The following is a 27,545-nucleotide window of genomic DNA, read 5'->3' as shown; positions in this document are numbered from 1 at the left end:
AGTTGATAAAGTTGCATAGCAGTCCTTTAAGAGTATTTGCTGGAACTTCCTGCGGAATCATAAGGCAGACAACTGCCAAGAAATAGTGGATGACCAATTGAACTTGTACAAAGCCATGTGATGTAACGTTTCTTTGAAAATTCCTTTCTTGGATTCTCATCTGGACTTTTTCTCTGGAAATCTTGAAGCAGTAAGCAACAAGCATGGCAAATGATTTCATGAGGTCATTTCTGAAATGGAGATGCAATGCCAAAGCATGCTGGTTCCCAGTAGGTTTCCTGACTGCAGCTGGACCCGTAAGAGTGATATTCCTGAAGCCAATTAAAGAAGAAAACCATACTGTTCTATCTTTTAGGTGAGATGCTCCCATTGTGTATATACAATGTCAATAAATGTTTATTGTAAAATTTAATAGTGTGCCACATAAAATCCTTCTGTGATGGAGACGTCTGGTTACAACAACTTATTTCTTTAAGTTGAATGCCTCAATGGGCTTTTCTAGGCCCTGTTTTTGATAGCCGCCCAGCCTTGCCTCCCTAAGAAGATGAGAGAACCCCCTAAACAAAACATTGTAGGGGGAAAAAAGGAAGAAACCTTGTGAAAGGCAATTTAGAGAGTTGACCCCCTTTCAGGTAGGTTGGGCAGGCAGCAGGTGTCAAAAAATGGGGTAAATACAATATATAAAACCGAACACAAGTAATCCTCTTTACAGAGCTAGATGGCCAATCTTTCCTGCCTGTCTCCAGACTGTGGTTGGGATGAAGCAGAGGAGCTTCTCCTTCAGCATGTCCAGTCATGCTTCGGAGTAAACCCTGTTCCTGAATTCCCTTTGCCCTTAGTTTACAGCCGGTAGTGATACACAAGGCTTGAATGCTCCAAAAACTTAACTTTTATTGTCTACATATAAGTTGCTTCTTTCAGCTTATCAGAGAACCTAACAAGCACCCCAATCACCTAACAACTGACTAATACATATTGAACTCTCCACCCCTGAAATACTGATAACTCCACCCCACCCCACATTCAGAATGATCAGATGTTAGACTGCTGTTTTACACTCTCATCCCAACACAATACAACACTTCAAACTACTCTGTGCTTGCACACCAAGCAATGCTTGATTAGATATTTGAATTCTGCATAAACGAATACTGTAAGATTCACCTATATTGATTCATGTGAAAAAAAGTTTGCATTTTGTTACCCAGTGTATGCCTTAGTGATTGGTGCGCAATTCCTTTTGGCACTGGAAACCTCAAGTGTTTTTTGGTTGTTCTGCTTTTGAATCACTACAAAATCTTCCATTTCACTTTGGCATTTCTCCCTTCTTTCTACAGCCATCCACAGCTTTATTCCGTATTAAGGACCAACAAGGATGTGAGTAGTTTTGATTAATATGTAATTTCTCTCTAAGTACTTAAAAATGTATATTTAAAACTTTAATGAAAAAATAAATCTTGACCCCAACAGACCCCAAAACCTCTTCACAAAATTATAATTATTTACTCTTGTCTGTCTGGCAAACTTAAAGTGAGCATTAAGATGATTCTTTTGAGAAATATTTTCTTACTTGACATCTTCTACTACAGAATAGAATTATGCAGGGCTCTTAATATAACCGACTGAGCACTTTTACTCCATCTTAGCCACTAAACACTTTAGGACTTGCAAGAATAATTTGGGCCTCCCAGTGGATTCCATGAGAATTCTCATTTTTCAGTTGCTCAGATATGACAGACATGCAGTCTGCAAGTGTTGTGATGCACAATTCATTTCTTAATTATTGATCACCAGTGCAGAGCGAGTAATGCAAACACTTGAAAATATTGGTGCGTTTGGGAAAAGCAATCTATACATTTCTATTTTTTTATTTTGATTCTTCATTTCCTTACCTTGCCCATTGATTTACTATGTGACTAAAGGCTTTTAAAAAGACTGGAGCCTCTATCTAGACATTGGGAGAGTTCAGTGGTATGGAAATTATATCTTCATTAGGGTACTTAAAGTTCCTAGAGCACTGTAGAATGTTTACACAAGCAGAATATTTGTTTTCATTTCTTTATATATAATATAATACGCTATCGTGGCTGTTCATTTGTCTTTAAAAAGATTTTAAATCGCCTGTAGCTCACAAACCGTTTGAGCTATTGACCTGAAATTTGGTACACATATATTACGTGACGTCTACTATCCGTTTTCAGGGTGATTGACCTCTAAGATTATTCCTCTTTATATTTTAATTGTAGAATCAACTCTCTGCAGCAGCCAGCAGGCTGGCCATGTGGTGCATGTGTAAGGATGCTGTTCTCATCACTACCACCTTTGCCATCACTTCCTCTTCCTCTTCATATCTTAAATCATTCTTGAGGCAGATTGAAGACTTAAGTGCCAGCTTAAGTGAAAAATTAAAGAAAACGAACTAAGTAGTTGTAACACAAACACTGACTTAATCAGTTTTAATGCAAAAAGATACCAATGAAAGAAGAGAAGCAGCGGACCACTAGGGTGGAGAAAAGAAGAGCTGCTCAGGAAACAGCAAGCACATCAACCTCCGAGGAAACGAATTCTAAACATACAGAGAAAGAGGAGGAAAACTAGGAATGCTCAAGTCAAGTGTATTTACTGCACGTTATCGTGCAGTGTGCCGTTACTGGTAGTTTATAATATCTAACGCCTAATTTTGTCCAGAGAATGATTGTTTGCAATAAAAATCCAGATTCAAGTATACATTGCAATTCAGCTACATTTACAAACTTAAAAAGGGTAACTTCTCCAGCAAGGCACAGAAGCTTTGAGCTCAAGAAATCATTAAAAATATGCTAATTTAATTTCTATTTGTTTTATTTTAAAATTTGTTTAAACGTTCATTACATATGAAAGCTGACGAGTGTTATTCATTGTATGGAAGATTCTGAGAAAAATGTATTAACTAATGAAAAGTGGTCAGTTAAAGTTGTGAAAGTGTGGAGAACCCAACCACAAACCTTTAGTCTAAAATCACTACATCCAAATCATTATTATTACAATTCTGCATAAACATAATTAAAATCATGGCTCTGTTGCCTGACTTTCACAAACTAAATAGTCTAAAATATACCATTATATGAAACATTTAGAATAAAAGGCTGAAATTAGAAATAACAAACAAATTAGGAATTGAAATGAATTATTCTAAAGTAGCATTTAAACACCCATTAACACAGTGTTATTATTTTAATTATAGTAAGATTCATTGTAGTTATGTATTCTTACCTGACGTGGCTGTTCAGTGGCCCTCTGAGGATCGGTCTTTACTTTATTATTTTCATGGTTGGTTATTTTGGTTACAGGTTGCTTAAAAATGGAAGCCGTTTGTCTTATAGGAAGTGCTGTGTTTAAGTCTGGTTTGCCCTGTAGATGGAAGAAAAAAAATGAGTTGACTTCATAAGCTTTAACAGCAAAATTATGAAAAGACAATGGGTGGGGACTAACTCAAGGACATGAGGACACCCTACATAATGATGAAGTTTCTACCGTCATTGGCTCCACAGAAAAACTGAGCCTATACTAAGGTGGCTGGTTCTCATGTGGCATAATTCATCCGCACCTTCTTCTCATTTACTCTTGCAAACTAGTCTGCTCCAGTATCATTTGATTTTTGGAAAGACGTTTGGTTGCAGGGAGGGAAGGTGTGCTGTGATATTACTCATAACTATCAGAAATTTCACTGCAGACCAGACCCCTTGAGTCTTTTTTTAATCACCGATCAGAATAATGGCTATAGGACAGTCTACTGAAATCATCATTTTTCCTACTGAAATGGAGAAAGTTTCCTTTCTAAAGGGGTACAGTCTCAAAATCATTTTAGGGTACTGTGGTGTCTAATCAGAAGGTCAGCATGAAGGGACACTCCTAAAAAGACTTGAATTTGTGTGTGCTCCTGTCACCCCGTGTTCAGAAAACTATCGGGTGTATCTGGATGTAAAGTTCCAGATAACCTACCAAGAAAATGTTTTGTAAGGTTTAGGAGCAATAAGAGACCTCTTTACTAGTGACACTGAGCTGTGTTATTTATATTAGTTTAGCAATTACTAATGAATGGTTTACCTAAATACAGTTCCATAGCTACATATCATTTATATTTCTGGCTTGCAAAGAAGTCTTCTAACTTCTGAAAGATTTTTCTCTCTTGCTCTGTTATTCCATTTATGACCATAAGGTGGCAATAAAACTGTCTGCTAGCAACTTTCACAGCTATTAAGAAAAAAATAAGACTATTCAGGACATCGCACTAAAAATGTTACCAATTGCAGTTTAAATAAACAGACTGACAGACAGACAGATGTTTATGTATCCCCAGGGTGAAATTTTAGAGAAGTTTAGCTTTTTACGGAAGCTCTTTAAATAAATAAATGCATAAATAGATCAATAAATATACACACACACACACACACACACTATGGTCGGAACACACACAACACTGACTAAAAGGGAAGAAAAAATTAAAAAGAAAGAAAAGAAAACTGGGCGGCACGGTGGTGCAATGAGTAGCGCTGCTGCCTCGCAGTTCGCTTCCCAGGTCCTCCCTGTGTGGAGCTATTTGATAACATATCTTTGGACATTAGGAAGACACAACACTCCTAAACCCACAAAAACATATACAAAATGTTCAGACCTCTTAAAGTAGGCACCAAGCGTAGATTTCAATCCAATATCTCAATGCTGAGAGGTAAAAAAAAAAATTATACCTGCATGTTAACATTTTCCTTCATTACATTTCACTGTATGTTCCCAATTTAAAATTAATATAATGCACAAATCAAAGCTACATCTCATTCAGAACTGGCTTGAGAACTAATTACGTCAAAAAAGCTCTATTGTATTATTCTAGCAATCAGGGCCATGAGGAAGGAAAATTAACTGCTGTTTGGGGTTAGGGTTTTTTTTTTTTGTAGAGAAAGAGAAGGAAGCAGATTTTCTACTTGATAAATAAGCAGGTGGCTGCAGCTCTGTAGCTTACTGTACTGTTATGCAAGACCATGATTAGCAAGCATTTGTGTAGTAATGCAAATAAAGGGAAGTGAGGCATTTATTTGGAGATTTTTGTCTTTCATTCTTACTTTCCACAGGAATGTTAAACGTAAAATAACATCCTTGCGTTATCAAGATCAAGTACTTTTTTTCCTGTTCATTTTGAAACAGTTAGATGACCCTGTGATTTTTCCCTAAATAGCTTGTTTTGCCGTTGACACTGCTCCCTAGGGACTGCTGCATCTTCACATATGGTGGTAGATTTACCATTGCTGACTTATGACAGATGGTGAAAATTAAGAACATAAAGACTTAACAGCCTGAAAAAGTTAGTACATGTTATTTTATGTAATTGGTGGTCCATTTTCTTTTATTTTAATTATTTCAAGAAAACACTTATTCTTACAGTACAGTTTATATGTATCAGTTGGTAAAACATTCTAATTTGCATGAACTGAGTTTTGGCCATGTACTACTTCTGCAAAAAAAAATAACCTACTTAAAATATATATATATATATTAATGATTTGGGCACTTCTAAATAGTTGTGCACTTAGTAATTCATCATGCAATTTTATATTGGGATAGGGACTTTGTGGTGGTAATAGTGGAGAGACGAATGGGTCAGGGATTGTCTTTACAGATTTTTGTTATATAATCTTCATAATCATTGGTGAGAGTCATGGTAACAACATGCTGATCTGGACTGACCAGGCCTCCTAATTTCCAGCAAGTTCCTCATGTCTATTTGGGAAATAAATCCAGTTTGAGAATATAATCCATCCACTGTGTCCTAGCTCTTTGTTCAGTCCTTGGGTCACGCCCTGTACACTTCCCACAGGAGGCTTTTGGTGGGCATACTAACTACATGCTAAAATCACCTCAACTAATTTGTCTCAACTCCTTCCAAATCTCTAAAGAACAAGTATAAAAAAACTGACAAACTCCCATTACTCCTCAAAAGTCTGTGCAGGGTTGAAGAGTTAGCCTACTGTTCCATGGCTATGATAGAATAATCCTGAATAAGAGGCTCAACTATCAGTACCCCAAACATAGGATTTCCCAGGAAGCCAGAGAACTGTGGTTTCTCAGTACCTGGAACACACCCTTCTGTTCCACTTTTGGAGAGATGAAGGGATGTATTAGACAAAACACCCCACAATATCTAGTGCTTTCAGCTTTGGGTGTCATGTACTCTTGTGGTGTTGCCACTACAGAGCTTTGTAATCACTGCAGCAACCTCAAACACTAATTCTTCTGACACTCCTCAAAGTGCTCCATCCACCTTTCAACAATATTCCTAGTTAAGGTCAAAGATTCTCTAGCCTTTCTGAGTACAGCCTGAAGAATAACCCACCTACCATTCTTGAGTCGTCAAATGGTTTGCTGGAAACCTCATCAAAGCCATCTGAGAGTCATTGTTCATGACCTCAGCAATTTCCACATAGGCATTCACTTGAGTCTTTGAAGCAGGTACCATTTTTCAGACATACTCCTATGTTTTGATCAAATCTGGAGACCCTTCTGCTAACGATGAACAGAAATCTTTCTTGAACTTGACAGCTTCCCTTGATGCTGGTATCTACTGACGTGTTGGTTGTCACTATGACTGGCACCAACACCCTTTTGGTCATGGTTGCTTTCAGCTGCCTGCACTATAGAGGTCTTCAACATGGTCCATTTGATCTATAGGTCTGTAACTTTCTGTGGTGGAAGATGAACTCATTCTGTAAAGAGGAATTTTCAAGTTGTTCCAGTTTTCTCACTAACCATTGGTGTTTTCCAGATCTAACCAGTGGCTATGCCTTCCATCTGTGCCAGCTCACGACAAAATGACAACTCAGTACCTCTCTTTACTTGAGTATCCAGAACACACAGCCTCAGATCATATAACATGATAACAAACTAATCACTGATCTTTGGACCAAAGTACTTTAGTACTCAGGTACACTTAACTGCATCCTTGAATTTAAAAATGGTGTTAGTTATGGACAATCCATGGTCTCTGATGTCTTCAACATAATTCAGCTGTTTGCAAAGTAGTTACATCCTCACTGGAAACTCTCCAAATAATGTGCAAGACATTCTGTCTTCTTCCTCAATGCAACAGAAGAAACATTGAAATTAAAGTTTATTTTGTGCTGCTTGTGAGTTTATTTCTTAATTTTCATGATTAGTTGTATAAATCCTTCTTAATAAAGAGGTATCAATTTCTGCTGTAAAGCTGTGCTTGTATCCTTGATAACACCACTTGCTGACCTAAAATGGCAGACATGCAAAAATGAAATTGGGAATCACTTCATGCAGAAAGAAGTGGGAAACTGGACCTGCCTAGAGGTGGAGGTGGTTTGGATATTAGTAGATATAATGAAACATCTTAGCAGATTTCTAAATTGTCTACACTTGCCTTGTCCAAGATTAGTGCTCACTGCAAGCTGAACATAAACAGAATTCGCATAGACTACTTCGGTAGCAGGTGTCACAATGATGCATAAAAAGTTCTCCTTCCATTGAGAATCTAACTACTCTTCAGGGAGAAATGGTAACACATTTGATATGGCAGCTCATAATGAGGAATCCAGATAATATACCACAGAGCCTACGACTAAAGTAGCCAACTTGATAATATAAATGATGTCAAAACAAACTTCAGTACTAGGACAATTTCTTCTCAAAGCAACACTGCCTCTATCACAAGTAAATAAACCAAAACGTTAAAGTACTAACATATTTATGCAGATATACTTGCTTTAATGTAATTAGATTTATAGTGGCAAAAAAGAATTACTATTCTTGTTATAATGCAGTATACTTTGGTGCCTTTTTATCAAGAATACACACAAGATCAGGAAACAGTACTATTTTTCAAGTATTTTTTTTACATTCGGAGTAGAGGTATGTTAAGTGAAGTGAGAAAAAACGATCATTTTAAACAAATATTAAGAGCACTAAATAACTGAGAAATGTGTAGATTTAGGAGTCTGGAAACTGGACTAGCAATTGCAAGGATGTGGGCTCAAATCCCACCATCATTGGCAACTGGCAACAGTTAAGGGAATATTACTGAGATCTTTCATGTGATTTTACTTCAATTTCAGTTTAAAGCACAAACTTATTTTGCTCAAAAATGAAAGATCAACCTCTACTGAATTGTATGTACATGGAGACACTGTGCATGTGCCTTTTTAGGTAGATCTGATTTAAACGTACAAAATCTTATGAATTCGAGTTATAAATGAAAGCTACAATTTCAAACAAATCTGCTGAACTTAAAATATAAGTTAAGCTTTTAAATTTTTCAGGCGGTGTATGTGTTGTTCAGCTTGCAGGTTTGTTTATTTTGATAAATGTTTAATTAAATGAATTGCGTGATAACTTTCAAAGATGTTTAGGACCCTCTGCAGAAGGTCACCTTCTTAGCCATAAGGAAGCCATTAAAGAGACAGCAGGGTCTTCTAAATATAAGAGGAGCATTTTAGTCCTATTCTGCCTACAGCCTCTGGTAATCTTAACAAGTAATCTTTATTTCAATGTATTGCTCGTGGGGAAATTTCAAGTTGTTCTCAATTAAGTTCTCTTATTTGGGATTTTGGGTCATTTTTGTGTTCTAATTTGTTAGATGCTTTTAATTTAATCATTTCTAAAACATCTTTATGTTTGAGGTTTCCTTCTTTTGTTTTCTTAGAGAATTTCTGGATGAAGTGATTATTTCTCCACTTCCAGTTTATTAGTTTTATGATTATGCCCTCGTGTTATTCCTCTTGTTTAATTATATCTTATTTAATTTGTTCAATAAAGTTTAATCAAGGTGTCTGGTTACCCTTAAGTATTCCACTAACTTGAACATTCCTCACAAGAACGTTAATTAGAACCATGTGCCTTGGGTGATCCTGGGATCTCCGATCATTACCAATGTACACTACCGGTCAAAAGTTTTAGAACACCTCAGTTTTTCTTCAAATGTAATCATTTGAAATGCAACAAATGACCTAAACTGGTAAAAAGGTAAGCAGTAAATGCCAGAGATTTAAATTTTAAAGTTTAGGTTAGCAAAAACTGGGGGAAAAAAAGGAAATATATTAATGGGCCTTCTTCAGGGGACAACTGATAGGTTACAAAGTACAGGAGTTCTGCAGCAATTAAAGTAAATTAAACCTTGCAAGTTGAAGCAAATCTGAAAACCTGGAAAATCTGAGGTGTTCTAAAACTTTTGACCAGTATTATACATTCAATATCATGACACTTTGGGTTGAATAGTTGAGTCAAGTAAAATCCCCAAGCACTCCAAGTTAAATCGATCAAGGTGAAACTCGCACAAAGAGCAAGAACAGGAACAAATACCCTGACCCTTTTAACCTTAAACTTAACCACAGGTCGTATACTAAACAACCAGATGCAAAAAGCCAGTTACATTTGCTTATAAAGGCTGCCCACATGCTCTACAGTTTTTTTTTTACATGTGCAGTCCTATTATCAGTCTGTTTGAATTTTTCTCTACTTTCTCTTCTGCATATACAGCACAAGCAAGAAAGATGCTTTATTAATCACGCGTTGACTTAATGTATGTGGAGGCTTGCCTAACCCAAAACACTTTTTTATTTTTTTCATCCTCCTCCCAGACTATTAAACTAGTTGACAGGGACTATAACAATATTTCAGTAAAACACAAATAAAAACTGTACATTTCCAAAGCTATAAAGAATGGGATTGTTAAAGGCCTCTTTATCATCATTTACTGTTTAAACTAGCTCCTAAAAAATTTTTCTTAATAGAAACCAACAGTGCCTTCTTCATAACCTGTGTACCTTATTACAATTTCCTTTAATAATCATTTAAGATAAATCAAAAACCACAGGGGGTGGCACAGTGGGTAGCGCTGCTGCCTCACAGTTATTTGACCTGGGTTCACTTCCCTGGTCCTCCCTGCGTGGAGTTTGCATGCTCTCCCCGTGTCTGCGTGGGTTTCCTCTGGGTACATCCGGTTTCCTCCCACAGTCCAAAGACATGCAGATTAGGTGCATTGGCGATTCTAAATTCTCCCTAGTGTGTGTGCCCTGCAGTGGGCTGGCGCCCTGCCTGGGGTTTGTTTCCTGCCTTGTGTCCTGTGTTGGCTGGGATTGGCTCCAGCAGACCCCTGTGACCCTGTAGTTAGAATATAGCAGGTTGGATAATGGATGGATGGATGGAAAAACCACAGGCTTTATTGTTATGAAACGAGAAGGCATTCAGATTTTTAAAGTGCTTTGTAAAGCAGATGCAGAAAACTTGTCAGACTCCTGCCAGATTTGGCACAGTCTACCCATTTTACGTGATCTTTGCCCAATGACAAACCATGTGACTTTTTTCAAATATTTATTTTTCACAATCCTTACAACCGAATATACTGTATAATAGAATTGTGTAGAGATAAGTTCCCGCTTTTATAGAAAGCTATAGTGTGCTTGCCTGTTTAAATGTAAAATATGTACTTTGTAATTGAAATATTTATTAAAAAATATACATTTACATTCAAACATACATTTGTTGATCTGTTGCCCAACACATATATTTGTTAAATTGAATATGAGAAGCATTACACATGTATCACTTCTAGGTTATTTGGGTGTATACGGTTCTGCTGTGCATGACTGTGGTTATCACCAGTGCTGATGTTTCCGTTAGCCTTCTTGTCAATGTCCATACCCGTGCTGCCTTCATTGCTAACTGCTGTGATGCTAGCCTCTGGTGTTGACTTTGTGCTTGTTCACAATGACACTTCACATGCAGAATTTGCTTTCTTGCTTTTTACTTCTCTTAAATGTGTCTCTGTTTCTGCTTCTGTTTGCCATTTCTCACTTTTTACTTCACCACCACACAGTTGTTGCACTGCTGCCTTGCAGTAAAGAGATCCTGGGTCTTCCCTAAATGGAGTTCTCCCAGTGTCTGCGTGGGTTTCCTCCATGTGCTCCGGATTTCTCCCACAGTCCAAAGACATGCAGGTTAGGTGGACTGGCAACATTAAAATGGGCCCTAGTGTGTGTTTGGTGTGTGGGTGTGTGTTTTCACCCTGCAATGGACTGGCACCCTGTCTAGGGTTTGTTCCTGCCTTGCACCATATGCTAGGCTCCAACACCCCCTGCGACCTTGGTCTGGACAAAGCAGGTTAGAAAATGACCGACTGACTTCACCACCAGCATGTTCACACATCTATACACAACCTGGGTGTCTACTACAAACGTAATATGAGTCATAAAACTTCATATTTTAAAATGAAAAAATATTTCCAATGCTAAAGTTGTTTTTTTAAAAACTTAATATTTTCAAGAAAATCAAATTGGATTTTTTTCATAAGTCATAAGAATCATTTTGAATATACCTGGGTACATATGCAGCAAATCAGATTTAGTGTTAATGAATGTGAAACTTGAAAGTATGCCTTGTGATAAAACTTGGGAGTGTATTATGAATGGTTGGCTTCAAACATTTTTAAGACTTTCCCTTTGTTTCTAGAATTACATGTTTGATTTTGGGATTGTTCAGGATGCTAAATCGATTTCTTATATTTTGTTTTGCTTTAACTTTGTTTTAAGGTTACTAAAATATATTTGCATATTCCTGCAAAGTCATATTGAAATATGAGGGTATTGTTGGCTTTGCTTGGCTTCAGATGGACGGCTAGAAGTGAGTAATGCATGTCGTCACAAGTGTGACAGTATAGAGTTGTTATACTGGTTGTCCGAGATTACAGATACAAATCTAAAAGTATTTCAGTGAGGTTTTCTTTGCATGTTTTCCTGGTTAATGAATTTTTCTGTGTTTTTCAGACACACATTTTGGTGTACAGTAGTGTTTAAGGCTTTTGATATCTTGATCTGCTGACATTTTGATGTAAACATGGCCCATTACTGAACTAACGTTCTATCTCTTGATCCCAATTTTAAATAAACAGTTCAGCTCTACAGTGTGTCAAGCACACGCACATAGGGAACACCTTCAAGGCTCTGAAAAGTTAAGCAATACCATCCCAGTAGAGAGGGGGCACTCTAGATGCAGTTCAAATTCTCACTAGTCGAAATACAAATGACTCTGTTCCCACTTCCAAAAGCCAGCCCTGCCTCTTCTGGGTCAGCGTTATAAAGACCTCAAAGCCATGAGAAGCAGGTGCTCATTGAGGACCAGCTAGAAAGGGGGAAAGATCGATCCCTCACCTTTTCTTTGCTTTGTCCTGCTCTGCCGAATGTCATTTTTTTTTTTTTTTACATCTTCCTTTTCCCTCTTGTTTTGACCTTTATTCCCCCCTTCTCCTTTATTAAAGAGGGTTACCAGGTAGTACTCCACCCCCCTTGACGTTTCTTGCTTTGTTTTTTTAGATCACAAGCGTCTCACCTGAAATATTGTGTGCAGTTTTAGTTTGGTTTAACAAAAGTAAAAGTGCTGGGTACTGAAGCTTTTATACTGATTTTAGGACTAAAGAGTGCATGTTATAAGAAAAGATTGAAGGAGATTTCTTGTTTAGTTAACGAAAATAGAGAAATAATAAAGCAGTAAATGAAAATGTAGTAAGTCTTAGATGTAGGAAGAAAAATAATAAAATATGAATGCAAATAGCAAATTAACTAAATAAATACTTCAAGCAAGTCTTTGTATAAGAAATAAGTATCCATCTGAAAGCAGTAAAAACCGTTAAAAAACAACCTCAGGTGTGCTTCAGGCACTCAATTAGTTAAAGACTAATAAACCCCCCTGGGCCCGTCGTACTAAATGATATGAAAGACACTATACAATTTTACTAGGAGAAGTGCTTGATGCCTGGAAAGCTGCCAACATGATTTCAATACAAAAGAAGACAAAATGAATCCCAATTGTTATAGGCCAATAAGGTTTAACAAATTATTTAACCGCTTATACAAAAATATTATAATGAATGGAAAAAGGTTCAGCGGTTATTTCCATGCTGAAAAGGAAAGAAAGTTAAAGACGCAATGTTTCAGTTGTATAGCCTTCATCAGGTGACCCTAACTCTAATATAATCAATAATAGCCATAAAGATTTATTACAGGAAGATTCTGCCAAACTGTTTTTTAGATCTGTTTGAACAAGCCAAATAAACAACATAATTTATTTTTTCAATTTTTAAATGTTTTTGATTATTGTTCTGCACAGAAGCAAGAATCCACTGACATTAAAACTGACTTTTAAAACTGTATTTCATGTTAGTTTATCATCCAGATGAAAAGGGTACAGATGACAGGAAAATACATCCCATGGGGCAAGGTTATCAGTGGACTCCCTCAGAGATCTGTGCTCAGACCCTTTATTCTTTCAAATTTATATTAATGATACAGACTCTGATTTGGTAAACTTATGAAATTTGCTGACACCAAAATTGTAGGGATTGCAAACATTATGGAGGTAGCAAAACACACAGAAGATCTTGGAAATTGAACAAACTGTTGGAAAATACATTTTAACAAAGTACAAGGTTCGACACAAATGCAAAAAGGAAGGCTGTTAATAAATATAAGATGGATGGCACTGACGTACAGAAAACATTTGAAAAGGATTTTGAAGTTTAAATTGGTAAAACATTCCCTTCGTTGAGGCATTGTGCAGAAACAAATGAAAATGCAGATAAAATGTAAGTTTGCAATGTAAATATCTGGGATATAAACTGAGGACATTATTCTCGGACTATGTAATGCACCAGTGAGGCCTTATCTGAAGTACTGTGTGAAGATGTGTGGCCATAATTATCAAGCATCTCGGAGAAGGAAAAACAGCCTGACAGTCTCAAAAATCATGTGCGTGTGACGCAGATTTGGTCCTACTCTCGGGAATAGCCGTAAAAGAATGTTATCAGTTTTCCTACTTTAGGAAACTATTCCTAACTTCATCAGGATTCAGAAGAGCTTGAGAGCTATCCTAACTCACCAGGAAGATGGCGTTCAGACAGAGACTGGCACATACATCCCAGAAAAGCCTGAATGTTTTAAAATGCTGGACAACAATGAATTTATAAAAGATCTCGATCTGACAGAGCTGAAAAAGTATTTATAAGAAATCTTGTACATTACATGATTGATCCATCTACGCGTAGAGGGCATGTGCTTTCAGCCAAAATTAAAGCCATAGGAAAAAAGTAGCTTTGTAATAGCAATGATTTGGGTATTTCTGGGGCTGGCGCTACCATTAAGGCGAATTAGGCATTTGCCTAGGGCGCGGATTATAAGGAGGGGAAAAACCCAGCCACACGGTTTAACTACAAGCTGAACAGTCAGTTGGCGCACTAATAAGCTTGTCCTAGGGCGCAAAATAACCTAGCAATGGCACAGGCTATATTACAATTAACCATTTCTCGAATGTTGCACCAAACTTCGAATGCCCTTTTAACACGTGAGAAACAACAATTATACATTTGTCCAATGCTCAATATGAGGAAATGCCACACAGGTATGCTGAGCTCTAAATTCCATAAACTCTTGGAACATTCACTTTACACTTTGCATGTCCAGGAAGGTTTAAGAATGCAGGTGCAGACTCTCCGGGTGTTGAATAAATAGAGCCTCGGAGAAGATAAGAGGCGATTACGTAGAGAGGCATGGCAAAACACAGTACACTGGAAGAGTGAACATAACTTACAGCCGTGACTAGTTTCAGTATAACTGGTGCTTTACAAGTCATTTCCCATTACTTTATCATCTATGCACTGAAGCTATATATCAGAATACTATAAAGCATTATCATCAGTACCACTTTGCAATTTAGGCTGCATAAAATCATGAAGTTCTTCATTGACAACCACAAACTCTTACTCCTAGCTGGGAGTAGGTGCAGGACAATTCATAAATTCTCCTCTTTCCCTACTCTGCAGTAGGATGAATTCTTTTCCTAGTCCGACATTTAGTGTTAATTCCTAGGAGTGATTCTGAGACACTGGATAAATATATGTCCTCTGTAACCAAGCTACAAAAAGGACATACCACCTGTATAATATGTATAGAGAAGACCAACCAACTATTTCCTGGGACTAAAGGGCATGTCCTACTCTGAAAAGCTTGTAAATTTAAATCTCTCTAGTTGTAAAGAAGAATGTAAGGAGATCTAATCCAGGTCTTGACAATTCTCAAAGACATCAATAAAACTTAGCCAGCAGTGTTCTTTCAGCTACATAGGGAGCCACGAATGTGAAAGATCTCACTAAAGAACCTATGTTTCATTTAATGTTTAGAATTACTGTACAAATTTCATTAGAGAACATTCTGATTTGTTTTATTTAATGGTAAACGTTGTTACTGTTATTTTTTGTAAACAGCTACAGTATGTCATGTTTCATTTTGTGAAATTTGTGGCATTACTGCTATGGTTATATTCATTGTGATGAATATGTATTATTTTTCATGAGCACTACCATGTTGTTAACAGCAATGGTGTCCACTGCTAGGCTCAAGAGCCAACAGCAAACCACCACCATTATAAGAGAAGACACGGAAATAGCTGCATCCAAACTTTTGGTTCTCAACAAAAATACATTTTTAGTAGCTTCGCTCAAAGCAATGCAAAGAAAATATAAATGTTAACTTTGAAAGGATTCTTTATTAAGATTTTAGTTAACAATATACGAGTAGTATAGTATAATCCAAAAAAAATCATTGCCACTTTCTCTTCTCTGTTCTAACAAGCACAAATATTAAAATAAAACAACCATTACAGAAATTAGGAGGAGCTACATTTAAGAAAGAACATACAGTAAGAAGCTTTCTTAGCACAAAAGGTTGTGGGAATCTGCACGCTTAAACTCTGTTAAACACTCTGTTAAACAGTATTTCAATTATTAGGTTTTTAGGTAGACTTTATTATCCCAGAGGGAACAGACATACAGTAATTCTAAAAAAACCCTGTGCAGGATCAGTGGCACCCTTACCACATAACACGCTTCACTCATGATGCTTAGAACATTTAAAGCTGAGCCTTCACTTATGCTTTTGCTCTCTCTCTCTCTCTCTCTCTCTCTCTCTCTCTCTCTCTCTCTCTCTCTCTCCTGTCCTCTCTTCTTCAGAGCTGCATTTGACCCAGCTGATGCTTCCCAGCCACTGAACCTGCTTGACAATGAAGGCTTTGTATTCTTTTAACCTAAAGGAGCGCGCTAAAGCACGACGATCACCGTGACACTTTGCATGTGCAGTGTACTTGTGTGCTGAAGGAAAAACTTGTATTTTGAATAAAGCCTTGGGACTGTTTCTGCAGGGCGGCACGGTGGCGCAGTGGTAGTGCTGCTGCCTCGCAGTTAGGAGACCCGGGTTCGCTTCCCGTGTCCTCCCTGTGTGGAGTTTGCATGTTCTCCCCGTGTCTGTGTGGGTTTCCTCCGGGTGCTCAAGTTTCCTCCCACAGTCCAAAGACATGCACGTTAGGTGGATTGGTGATTCTAAATTGGTCCTAGTGTGTGCTTGGTTTGTGGGTGTGTTTGTGTGTGTCTTGCGGTGGGTTGGCACCCTGCCTGGGATTGGTTCCTGCCCTGTGTTGGCTGGGATTGGCTCCAGCAGACCCCCGTGACCCTGTGTTCGGATTCAACAGGTTGGAAAATGGATGGATGGATGGATGGACTGTTTCTGCCTTTTCAACAATAAAGTTACTTTAGTGATCTCGCCTTCCTGTCTCTGGTGTAAGTCTTTGACCCGTGCTTTGCACATGCGCGTGCGCACACACACACACATATACATATATATATGGCATTCGTAGTCTGAATCACAATCTGATTGTATGGGTGGTTACCTACCAGGTAACGCTTGTGCTTGGTCAGCAAGTCGGCTAACATCCGCCACAGTGCCCTCTTTCAGTTGCGAGAAGCAGATCATAGAATGGTTGAAAACAGTTTTACTGTCAAATAATGCAAAGAGTACGCGACACGTGTTTCGCCCTAATTCTGGGCTCATCAGGCGTACACACTCACTGCACCCCCCTCGGGGAACCGAACCTTGGACTTCAGCACCAGAGGTGAAGCCTCTAACGTTGCACCACAGCGTGTGGTTCGTTCATTTGACAGCATGTAGATCAGGGTAATTACATTCATGGCATTCGTAGTCTGAATCACAATCTGATCGTATGGGTGGTTAACTACCAGGTAACTCTTGTGGTTGGTCAGCAAGTCGGCTAACATCCATTTTCAACCATTCTATGATCTGCTTCTCGCAACTGAAAGAGGGCACCGTGGTGGATGTTTTCAACATATTCATTTTCAACATATATATACATATATATGTTGAATATATAATATATATTTATATATATATATATATACTAGCAAAATACCCGCGCTTCGCAGCGGAGAAGTAGTGTGTTAAAGAGGTTATGAAAAAGAAAAGGAAACACTTTAAAAATAACGTAACATCATTGTCAATGTAATTGTGTTGTCATTGTTATGAGTGTTGCTGTCATATATATATATATATATATATATATATATATACACACACACACAAACATATATATACATATACATATACATATCTACATATATATATACACATATAGACATCCACATATATATACATATATATATACACATAAACATATATATACACATACATATACACACATACATATACATATACACATACATATATACACACATACATACATACACACACACACATATATATACACAGACACATATATACATATATATTTAAATATCTACATATATATACATATCTACATATGTACATATATATACACATATATATATATACACATATCTACATAAATAACATCCGGTGCCGCCGAGAGTGGCAGCCTTTTCAGCAGCTCCGTGTATGACTGTATGTGTACTTTTCTACTTTTATTTCTTACTTTTATTTTTCTATTTCTATTTTTATTTATTGATCACTCCTATTACTTTATCGTATTAATTTATTTTATGTGGATTCGTTCCCTGGACACACTTACTTTTACAACGTGGGCATGGAGTTTTACACGGCAAGACTCGCCTTTGTGAATTTCCCATTGGGATTAATAAAGTATCTATCTGTCTATCTATCTACATATATATACACATATATATATATATATATATATATATATACACATATCTACATATATATACACATATATATATACATATCTACATATATATATATAAACTCAATTTAAACTTACGGTTTACACCGTGCTTTGAAGATGCATAGTACGCGACACGTGTTTCGCCGTAATTGTGGGCTCATCAGGCGTACACACTCACTGCACTTCCTTACGGGAATTGAACCTCGGACGTCAGCGCTAGAGGCGAAGCCCCTAACGTTGTGCCACGGCGTGTGGTTCGTTCATTTGACAGCATGTAGATTGGGGTAATTACATTGCAGGCATTCGTAGTCTGAATCACAATCTGATTGTATGGGTGGTTACCTACCAGGTAACGCTTGTGGTTGGTCAGCAAGCCGGCTAACTTCTGCCACGGTGCCCTCTTTCAGTTGCGAGAAGCAGATCATAGAATGGTTGAAATAGTTTAATATATATAGCAAAATCCCCGCGCTTCGCAGGGGCTAATATGGTATTGCAAACGGTAGCGGGAGCGTTTCTATAAACTTAATTTAAAGTTACGGTTTATACCGTGCTTTTTTTCATTATGTTTTCCTACCTTATCAATTGTGTAATGTGTTTTTTGAACAGGTTTGATTCATCGAAGTGATCACTCCTGCTGCGTTCAGTCACTTCACGTGAGCCGGTCTCTTGTGTGATGTTGCAATGTCCACGGGTTTATTTAATGTTAGCTAAGACCCGACAGTTAAAAGTTTCTCGCTACAGCAATATTAACTCTGTTACAATGTGATCCAAACTGTCGTTTATACCTCGTGTCTTCTCATTAAACTTGTATCTCGCGAATATTGCATTGCAAACGGCAGCGGGTCAGTTCACGTGCTTACGTGGGAGGCGTGATGACACGATATATTTTGATATATATCAAAATACCCGCGCTTCGCAGTGGCGAAGTACTGCTTTAAAATTTTTATTAAGAAGAAAAGTAAACCTTTTTAAACTGTGGCTTCGCCTCTTGCGCTGACGTCGCCTGTCCGCTGTTTTATAAACGAACGCCATATAAGGCCGTCCTTTCTCCTTCACAGTCAGTTCACGTGATTACGTGGGAGGCATGATGACGCGATACGCAACCCCGCGGCCAGTGAGTTGCAGTCCATTACTGTATATGGCCAAAAAAGAGGTTCCAGTTATGACCGTTACGCTTTGAATTTCGAAATGAAACCTGCCTAACTTTTGTAAGTAAGCTGTAAGGAATGAGCTTGCCAAATTTCAGCCTTCCACCTACACGGGAAGTTGGACAATTAGTGATGAGTGAGTCAGTCAGTCAGTGAGTGAGTCAGTCAGTGAGGGCTTTGCCTTTTATTATTATAGATATATATAAAATACGTACTGTGGAGAGCGGCTGGGGGTGGTACCCAGCCGGAAGGACCGGAAGAGAGATTGTGCCTCCTCCGGACCACAAGGGGGCAGTGGCCTTGGTTGGTATGGGGACCATGGGAACAGAGCATGGAAGCTGAACCCTAATGGGGCCTGTGGTCACCGCCAGAGGGTGCCCGGATGCCTAAAGAGCCCTGGACGTCAGCACCAGGGACACCCGGAGTGCTTCCAGGTGCACAGCTGGCATTTCCACCACACCAGGAAGTGCCGGCAGAAGTTCATCGGGAGGCACCTGAAGCACGTCCAGGTGAGCATAAAAGGGGCTGCCTCCCTCCATTCAATGGCTGGAGTTGGGTGGAAGAGGACGGAGCTCGGAGGAGAGGAGTGAAGGCGGTTAGGAAGAGAGAAAGGCACTGTGAGAGGCCAGGACTGAAGGGTGATTGGTACAGTAGTACAGGGTTGTGTGCACTGTAAATAGAGAAAATGTACAATAAACGTGTGTTGGTGCCTGAACCATCAGTGTCTGCCTGTCAGTGTCCGAGCTCCCTTCCACAAATATAATATACTAGTGGTCCCCGCCCGCATAGTAGTAAAACAGGACAGTAAGGAGGGCCCTGACTGGCTCTATACTCCTGACGTCACGCATCCCCTCCCCATGGCTCGCAGCCTCTGTCTCAGAATAGCATGAATCTATTGCTCCTTCATTGTCCTTTAATGGACAGATTTATTTTTTAAAAATCAAGGCTATGTATTCACAGTTATGACATACATTCATTGCCCTGGAAACTTGTGTGTTTAATTTAATTAAAAATTACAATTCCCCAGTGGCTTAAGTTAGTGGTCTATTGAACATCAGAAGAAATGAGAAACAAAAGCCTAAAAACTTTCAGAACGAGTCCGCTTCAAAGCAGAGAAGGTTCAGATTTCAGAAAATGTGACTTCACCATTTCTGATGTATGCTAATGACAAGACAATGCAACTGTATGTGATAAAAATTCATGGTTTACACTTGGCATAATCGTTCCTGATGGAAGCATTTGCTTTCGCTTGTCTGTTCATTCTGTTTTAGGCGGAGATTTTATGTAAGCAAAAGCCACAATACCACAAAGTAGAGCACATGTCTGTAGCTTTTAAACAAGTCACTGCCTTTTAGCTAAAATGATTTGAAAATGCACATACCCAGGATGCGAAATAAAAAGGAAATAATAGAGTCGCCATGCTGTAACACTGCAAGTCTTCGTGGTAAAGGTGACAAACTGGAGAAGTAGACAAAATGCCCACTTAAATAATATGAAAATCTCGCAGTCACTTTTAGGTGTTATGGCTATTTAATATGTCACTGTAGCTAACAAGTTCAGTAAACAAATTCACTTTAACAAAACTATCCTTTTGATCCCTCCAATTGAGGGTGCTTCTTTCAGTTTAACTTTAAAAAACGGAAACATCTTAACTATGTGATATGGTGATGATTTAAAAATCATTCCTGTTGCTAAAACAAACTGCAGCTTTTGAATTGACTCATTCTCTGCAGCAAAGTAATTTGGACGGATGTGACCAAAACTGAGCCTTTTTGGCCATCAGACTTAACGTTGTGTTTGGCGTACACATTATCAAAAGCACGTCATCCCCACTGTGAAGTATGGTGGTGGCAGCATTATGCTGTGGAGATGCTTCTCTGCAGCAGGCACTGGAAGTCTTGTAAGTGTAAAATGAATGCAGAAAATACTGGGAAATCCTGGAGGAAAACCTGATGCAGTCTGCAAGAAGCTGGCACCTTACAAGAAGATTTATTTTCAAACAAGACAGTGACCCCAAGTATAAAGCCAGTAGGAATGACTTAAAAGCAACAATGCTAATGTCCTGGAGGAGCCAAGTCAGACTGCAGAGCTCAATCCAATTTAAAATTTGTGGCTGGACTTGAAAAGGGCTGTTCACTAACAATTCCCAGGCAAACCCTAGCAGAGCTTGAGCAGTTCTGTAAAGAAGAAGTGGGAAAATTTGAAGTGTCCCGATATGTAAAGTTGATGGAGACCTGTGCACGCAGTCTCAAAGCTGTCATGACTGACAAAGGTACACCTACTAAATCATGACTTTAAGGGACTAAATACTGATGAAATTAATTGTTGTGTGCTTTACATTTGTAATTAATTTAGACCGCTTTGCAGAGATCTGTTTTCGTTTTGACAATTAAGTCTTTTTATGCTGATCAATGTAAAAAAAAATGATTCTGAGCTGTATAAAAATAAAATATTAAAACTTCTAAGATGTGAATTTGTTTTATGCACACTGTATTTCATGATGGTGAAAAAATAACCCTGATTTCAACATTTGTGAACCTTTAATGCTAAACCAGTCTTTCATCAAACACAATTAGTTTTCTTGGTAAAACAAGATCATGAGGAAGTTTACGATCTTGGTTTTACTCTTGATTGATTCTCACAAGACAGCACTTAGATGTTAAACTGTTACTTTATTTAACTCAGAATGTATACATCTGAAAAAGGGACTTGTCCGGAAGCTTGAAATGATTCATGCATAGTTCATTAGTTAAGTAACTTGCTTTTCCTAGTACAAGCTAAATAGTTTAATAGCTTCTCTCTCTCTCTCTCTCTCTCTCTCTCTCTCTCTCTCTCTCTCTCTCTCTCTCTCTCTCTCTCTGTCTCTCTCTCTCTCTCTCTCTCTCTCTATATATATATATATATATATATATATATATATATATCTATATCTATCTATATATATCTATCTATATATATTTATATATATCTATCTATATATATCTATATATATATATATATATATATTTATATATATATATATCTATATATATATCTATATCCATCCATCCATTTTCCAACCCGCTGAATCCGAACACAGGGTCACGGGGGTCTGCTGGAGCCAATCCCAGCCAACACAGGGCACAAGGCAGGAAACAATCCCGGGCAGGGTGCCAACCCACCGCAGATATATCTATATATATATCTATATATATATCTATATATATATCTATATATTTATCTATATATCTATCTCTATATATCTATCTCTATATATCTATCTATATATATATATCTATATATATATATCTATATATATATCTATATATATCTAATATAGATATATATATATATAGATATAATCTATATATATATATATATATATATATATATATCTATATATATATATATATATATATATATATATATCTATATATATATATATATATATATATATATATATATATATATATATATATAAAATCCTAAGCCTAAAAGTGCAACGGTGACATTCTTATGTCATGTTTTTTGTCACGCTTTAAATCGGGCTTATTTTAAAACCTACATATATATGTTTGGTATCTTTTCAGAGTTTAGCAAAATTTAATATGATGTTGTTAGATTTTCAGATTCTTATTCTGTTTTTAAATTATAAACTAAAAATTATCAATAACTCAAGTTCAGCAAGACAAGAATTTGTGCCAAGAGATTTAACCACGCCGGGGGCCAGAAATAAAAGACAAAGAGTAGAACAGCAGCTGTACAGGCTTTTAAATGTTCGAAGCGCCATTTGAGATGCAGATCATGCAGCACGACAGCAACAGCAAGCCAGCAGCTGATCGAGCAAAGAGGAGGTAAAAAAAAAAACAACTATTTGTTTCCCATTGTATCACCATTTAGGAGGGGGTTTTGGAGGAGCAACCGCCTCTCCTTTGGGTGAATTCAGCCCCCCTCTTCACAACATGACCGACAGAGACACGAAGTGGCTGGCGAGCGAAGCGAGCAGGGGGGAACCCTCTAGTGTAAGTATAAATGAAAGCTGTGCAAATTTAAATACTGCAAAATATCTCTGTCAAATAAAGCTCTATCTATCGATCTATCTTGGACTGTAAGGGGCCATCCAGCTCCCCAAACCTCACACAGCAATTCTTTGTCTCTTCTTCTCTCTGTCTTCAGCACCACTCTGCCTCCTCTGCTCCTCCTGACAAGCTTTTTCCTCCTTTCTACTGACTCTGGCTCCTCGAACGAAGGCAGCAAGCTTCTTTAATGTTGCACCTAGGAGTACTTCTGGCGGCCCGTTAGCATGGTCCAGAGGCACTTCTGGGTGAGGCAGAAGCCCAACGAAGTAGGGCCCTGCAGTCTCTGCAGCACCCCTTGGCAACACCCACAGAACCCAACAGACCTGAGTCTGCAAACACCAAGTCCAATAATGCCCTGTGGGAATCCGAGGCACCGCTGCAACCCAGGGGGGCTGCCATTTAACAATCCAGGGGAGATAATGCCTTATGCATGCTCTCTCCCCCAGGCCTTCCATTACAAAGGTGTCCTGGCTGGGGCCCTTACCCATCTATCCATCTATCTAATTTATATTTTAGCAAATGTCAAAAAAAGGTTAAATTTGGTCCAACACTGGTGCAATGTCAGTAGGTTACAAATGAGTTTTGTAATTCACACTGCCACAATTTTGTAATAATGCCTAATATTTCTCAATATATTTGCACTCTCACAGCTTTGTTCTTTAATTTACAGGACGTAAAAATGGGTATTAAACATAATTAATAGTGCATTTTTTTTTATCTTGACAGGATTTCCTATATAGACTATGGATAAAGACAACACTGCCACAACAGCAGCTTTGAGGTAAACCACACTATTAGTCTCTGCCAGAAGATGGCACCGAGCAAAAGAAAGAAAACATCAGAGACTATAAAATGTCCAGCAGCAAGCACATATTTTAAAGAGGCCTGATTTTCCAGCACAGTGGGCTTCTGGAAGTCGTCACAGCATCTACAAGTTCCTCTAAATTGTATTTCAAATGAAGATTTCTTGTTATGCAGGAAAGTCCCTGCCCTAAGAAGAGAATTGTGGCCTTGAATGTGGTTACAAATATGCATCTATTAAAAGATATGCGCAGCGGGGCCACAAAGCAAGGCTATTTCTTTTTGCAGTGCCAGTGATGCAGGGTGTAAGAGGCAAATGACTCAGAAGCTTTGTTCCTGGCACAAGCTTACACCAAAGGTCAACACCCATGTAAAAATGACACGTGGAAGTTGGCATTATGATTGCCATGCTGTATCAGTAAGTTTTTATGCAAGAGGATTTTGCGAAAAATACTTTCCAACAGTCTACTCTATAAAAATGAAGTCTTTTCAGAAACTGATTCTTGCAAAAAAGAAAAAAAAGACAACCATTGTATTACTTTTTGACTTTAGAAACTACCACAGATATCAGAAGTTGCTCTTACAATTTCTAAACGCATTAGTGAAGCATAATGTATGGAATCTGACGGCACAGCGTTTTTCAGAACATTTCTGCAATAAACATACAATCATTTTCATAAGTATTCAGAATAAAAATTTGACAGAGTTATTCAGTGTAGTCAGTAGATACATTATAAAAGTGACAAAAGGGTTTCAGATCACTTACTCTGAGCCAAAGTAAACAGACTAATTGGCATTAGAGGGTGTATAACACCATGTAATGTAAATCAATCAGGTTTTTGTTTTCTACAAGAACTTTTCTACTAACATCTCACCCAATATTCTTAACAACTAAATGTCTGATCTAAGGTGTTTTTAATTACTATCTTGAGGAAAAAGTGACAAAACGAACAAGATTCTGTTGCTGTAATAGTAGCTGAAATGTTTTAGGAAGTCCAGAAAACCTGAAGTCAGTGTGAAGATAGATGTTTTAAGTTTACAATCTAGAAAAATATAAAAGAGTGGTACTATTCAACAATAGCTTCTATTTTTCACCTTCTGTATCTCATTTATGTAACGTGAAAATTTTTAATCAAAAGTTATATAGTCCAAAACTCCTCACATCTTCTTGTACCACCAATGTAAAAGTTGCTGCTTCGTACGCTCTTCTAATTAATTTTGGATTATTTATGTTACTATTGTGTGTCACACAATGCACACCAGTGGGTCGCCTTTCAAGCTCACCTTAAGGTATGTGGGACCACCCTGGGATAAGAGGGGGGTTCTATCGCTAATAGTCTTGTCTCCTTTTTCCCCCTCACAGCCTTGAGAAACCACCAATTTTGGGCAAGGAAGCCCCTCCCCTTCCAGTCCGCTCAGTATAAACGGGAGACTCTTCCGGAAGGTGGCGATAGAGAAACAATGTGTCCTACCAAAGAGCACAATCCTATGACAATTCTCCAAGCGAGAGAGTGCTATTAGCACGTGTTTTATTTAATTTTTTTCTTTTCTGTTGGAATTAAACAAGGTTTTTACCCGGTTGGCACCCCAAGCATTTGGATTTTACCCTGCCTCATCATTTGCCCTGCTTTATGCATCAAACGCTTAACAGTATTTCTTTATTATAATAGAGGTAATGCCTGCTTGGAACAAATACCAAAAACTATTGAACGGAATTCATCAGTACGACACTTTTGCTCATTTTTAAACAAGTTTCATTCAGCTTGTACAAGCAATGCATCATTTGCAATTCATGTCACTTTTAAGTACATCCAGTTCTCAGGGAAAGAAAGCAAGTTCGTGTGCATGACAATCTTGTCTACATCTACTGCTCTTACTTTCATGTTTAGTTTTGCCCGCATATTATATAATACCATTCTTTCGAGTTTTTATCTGTTCTGGAAATCAGGTTTGTGTCACCGAGGTGGATGTGACACATACTGTAAGAATGAAATTTCTTTAAAGCTGAGTAAATGTTGTCGTCTTTCAGATTCCACTGAAACCCTGCATAATTTTGTACATAAACTAAAGCTTTGTTCAGCATCTTGTGGTATGTTTAACTGCCATTGTGATGAGCAAATCTCAAAAGTGGTTTGGTGTCTTTGATCACTTCCAGATTGTTGAAGGTTTGCAAAGTCATGAAAAGAAGGCGGAAGACTGCCCTTGAAAAACATTCTGGAATTCTCCTTCATAACTTGGTTTTCTAACATTTTAAAATCAATTGGGTTGTCTTTAATTTGATAACCTACACTGCCTTGAAAGAAAAGGACACGATGTATCGAATATTATGAAAGCTTTTGATCTAGCAGCTTCACATCACAGGCAGTCTGTATTACTCACACTTACATGCACCTTAAGTTAACTGCTAACTCTATATTCACCTGGTGTGAGTGAGTATGGGGGCGTACATGAACGTGCCCTGCAATGGACTATCTACGGCTGATCGTCATTGCTCCCAATGCTGTTGGTACAATCACCAGATCCCAAGGAAACTGAACTGGATAATTAAGTTAGAAAGACAGATGGATGGGTGGATTTCTCACCAGAACTATCCCCATTGTGAGGAGTTAGCCTGGGTTTATGGGTTTGCAGTATATAGTGCACGAGTGCCAAACTCCGGTCCTGGAGGGCCACAGTGGCTACTGGTTTTCATTCTAACCATCTTCTTCTTTAGTGACCAGGTTTTGCTGCTAATTAATTTCTTTTGCCTTCGTTTTAATTAACTTGACTCAGGCTTCCATAATTAGCAGCCAAACCATAATGAGACACAAAAGCAAGGTGCCACATGACCAACTCACCTGTGTCCATCACACAATATCTGAAAATAAAGGAAGGTGAAGGTCTCAGTAAGGTTGATCTCTCAGGTTTCCAAAACATTTTGAAGGTGTTCTTAGAAAAAAAACAGAAAATCAACAGTTTTGGAAATGTCCGCTGTGTCAGAATGAGAGCAGCAACAAGCCATGGAATGAAATAACGGGGTTAATTAACAGAAAGAATCAGCTTCTAATTCAGAGATTGGTCATCTGCTGGCTTGTTTCACGTCTCATTTCTGTTATTTCTGTCATTTAATGAAAAAAATAATAAATTCAGAGGACTGAATCCTTAAAAACAGGGCTATTAAAACGAAGGGAAAAGGAGTTAATTAGCAGTGAAAACTGGTCAATGATTAGGAAAAGGGTCAGAATGAAAACCTGCAGCCACTGCGGCCCTCCAGGACCAGAGTTCGACACCCCTGGTATAGATGAAGAACACGTATCATTTTTATCTGTACGAAAAGAGAAAGCTCAATTAAGTATAAGCAGGGCTGGCGCTACCATTAAGGCAAATTAGGCATTCACTTAGGGCGCAGATCATATTGAAGGAGGGGGAACCCAGTCACACAGGTTAGCTACCGAACAGCCAGTTGGCGCACTAATAAGCTTGGCCTAGGGCGCAAAATAACCTAGCATCGGCA

At 38.1% G+C, this 27,545-nt stretch overlaps 1 protein-coding gene across 3 annotated transcripts in view; it reads right to left on the bottom strand.

Moving 5' to 3' along the window:
• mbd2 (methyl-CpG binding domain protein 2) overlaps positions 1 to 27,545 on the bottom strand; it is a 197,461-nt gene that overhangs the window by 118,617 nt on the left and 51,299 nt on the right. For all 3 annotated transcript variants that reach the window (XM_051928022.1, XM_028802574.2, XM_051928023.1), the window contains exon 3: positions 3,253 to 3,390. In XM_051928022.1, the coding sequence (XP_051783982.1) occupies positions 3,253 to 3,390 (138 nt within the window). The remainder of the gene's footprint in view (positions 1 to 3,252; positions 3,391 to 27,545) is intronic.

Source organism: Erpetoichthys calabaricus, chromosome 5 (genome assembly GCF_900747795.2).
Source record: "Erpetoichthys calabaricus chromosome 5, fErpCal1.3, whole genome shotgun sequence".
In the NCBI taxonomy this organism is placed as follows: domain Eukaryota; kingdom Metazoa; phylum Chordata; class Cladistia; order Polypteriformes; family Polypteridae; genus Erpetoichthys; species Erpetoichthys calabaricus.
This window is presented reverse-complemented; position numbering and strand designations above follow the sequence as displayed.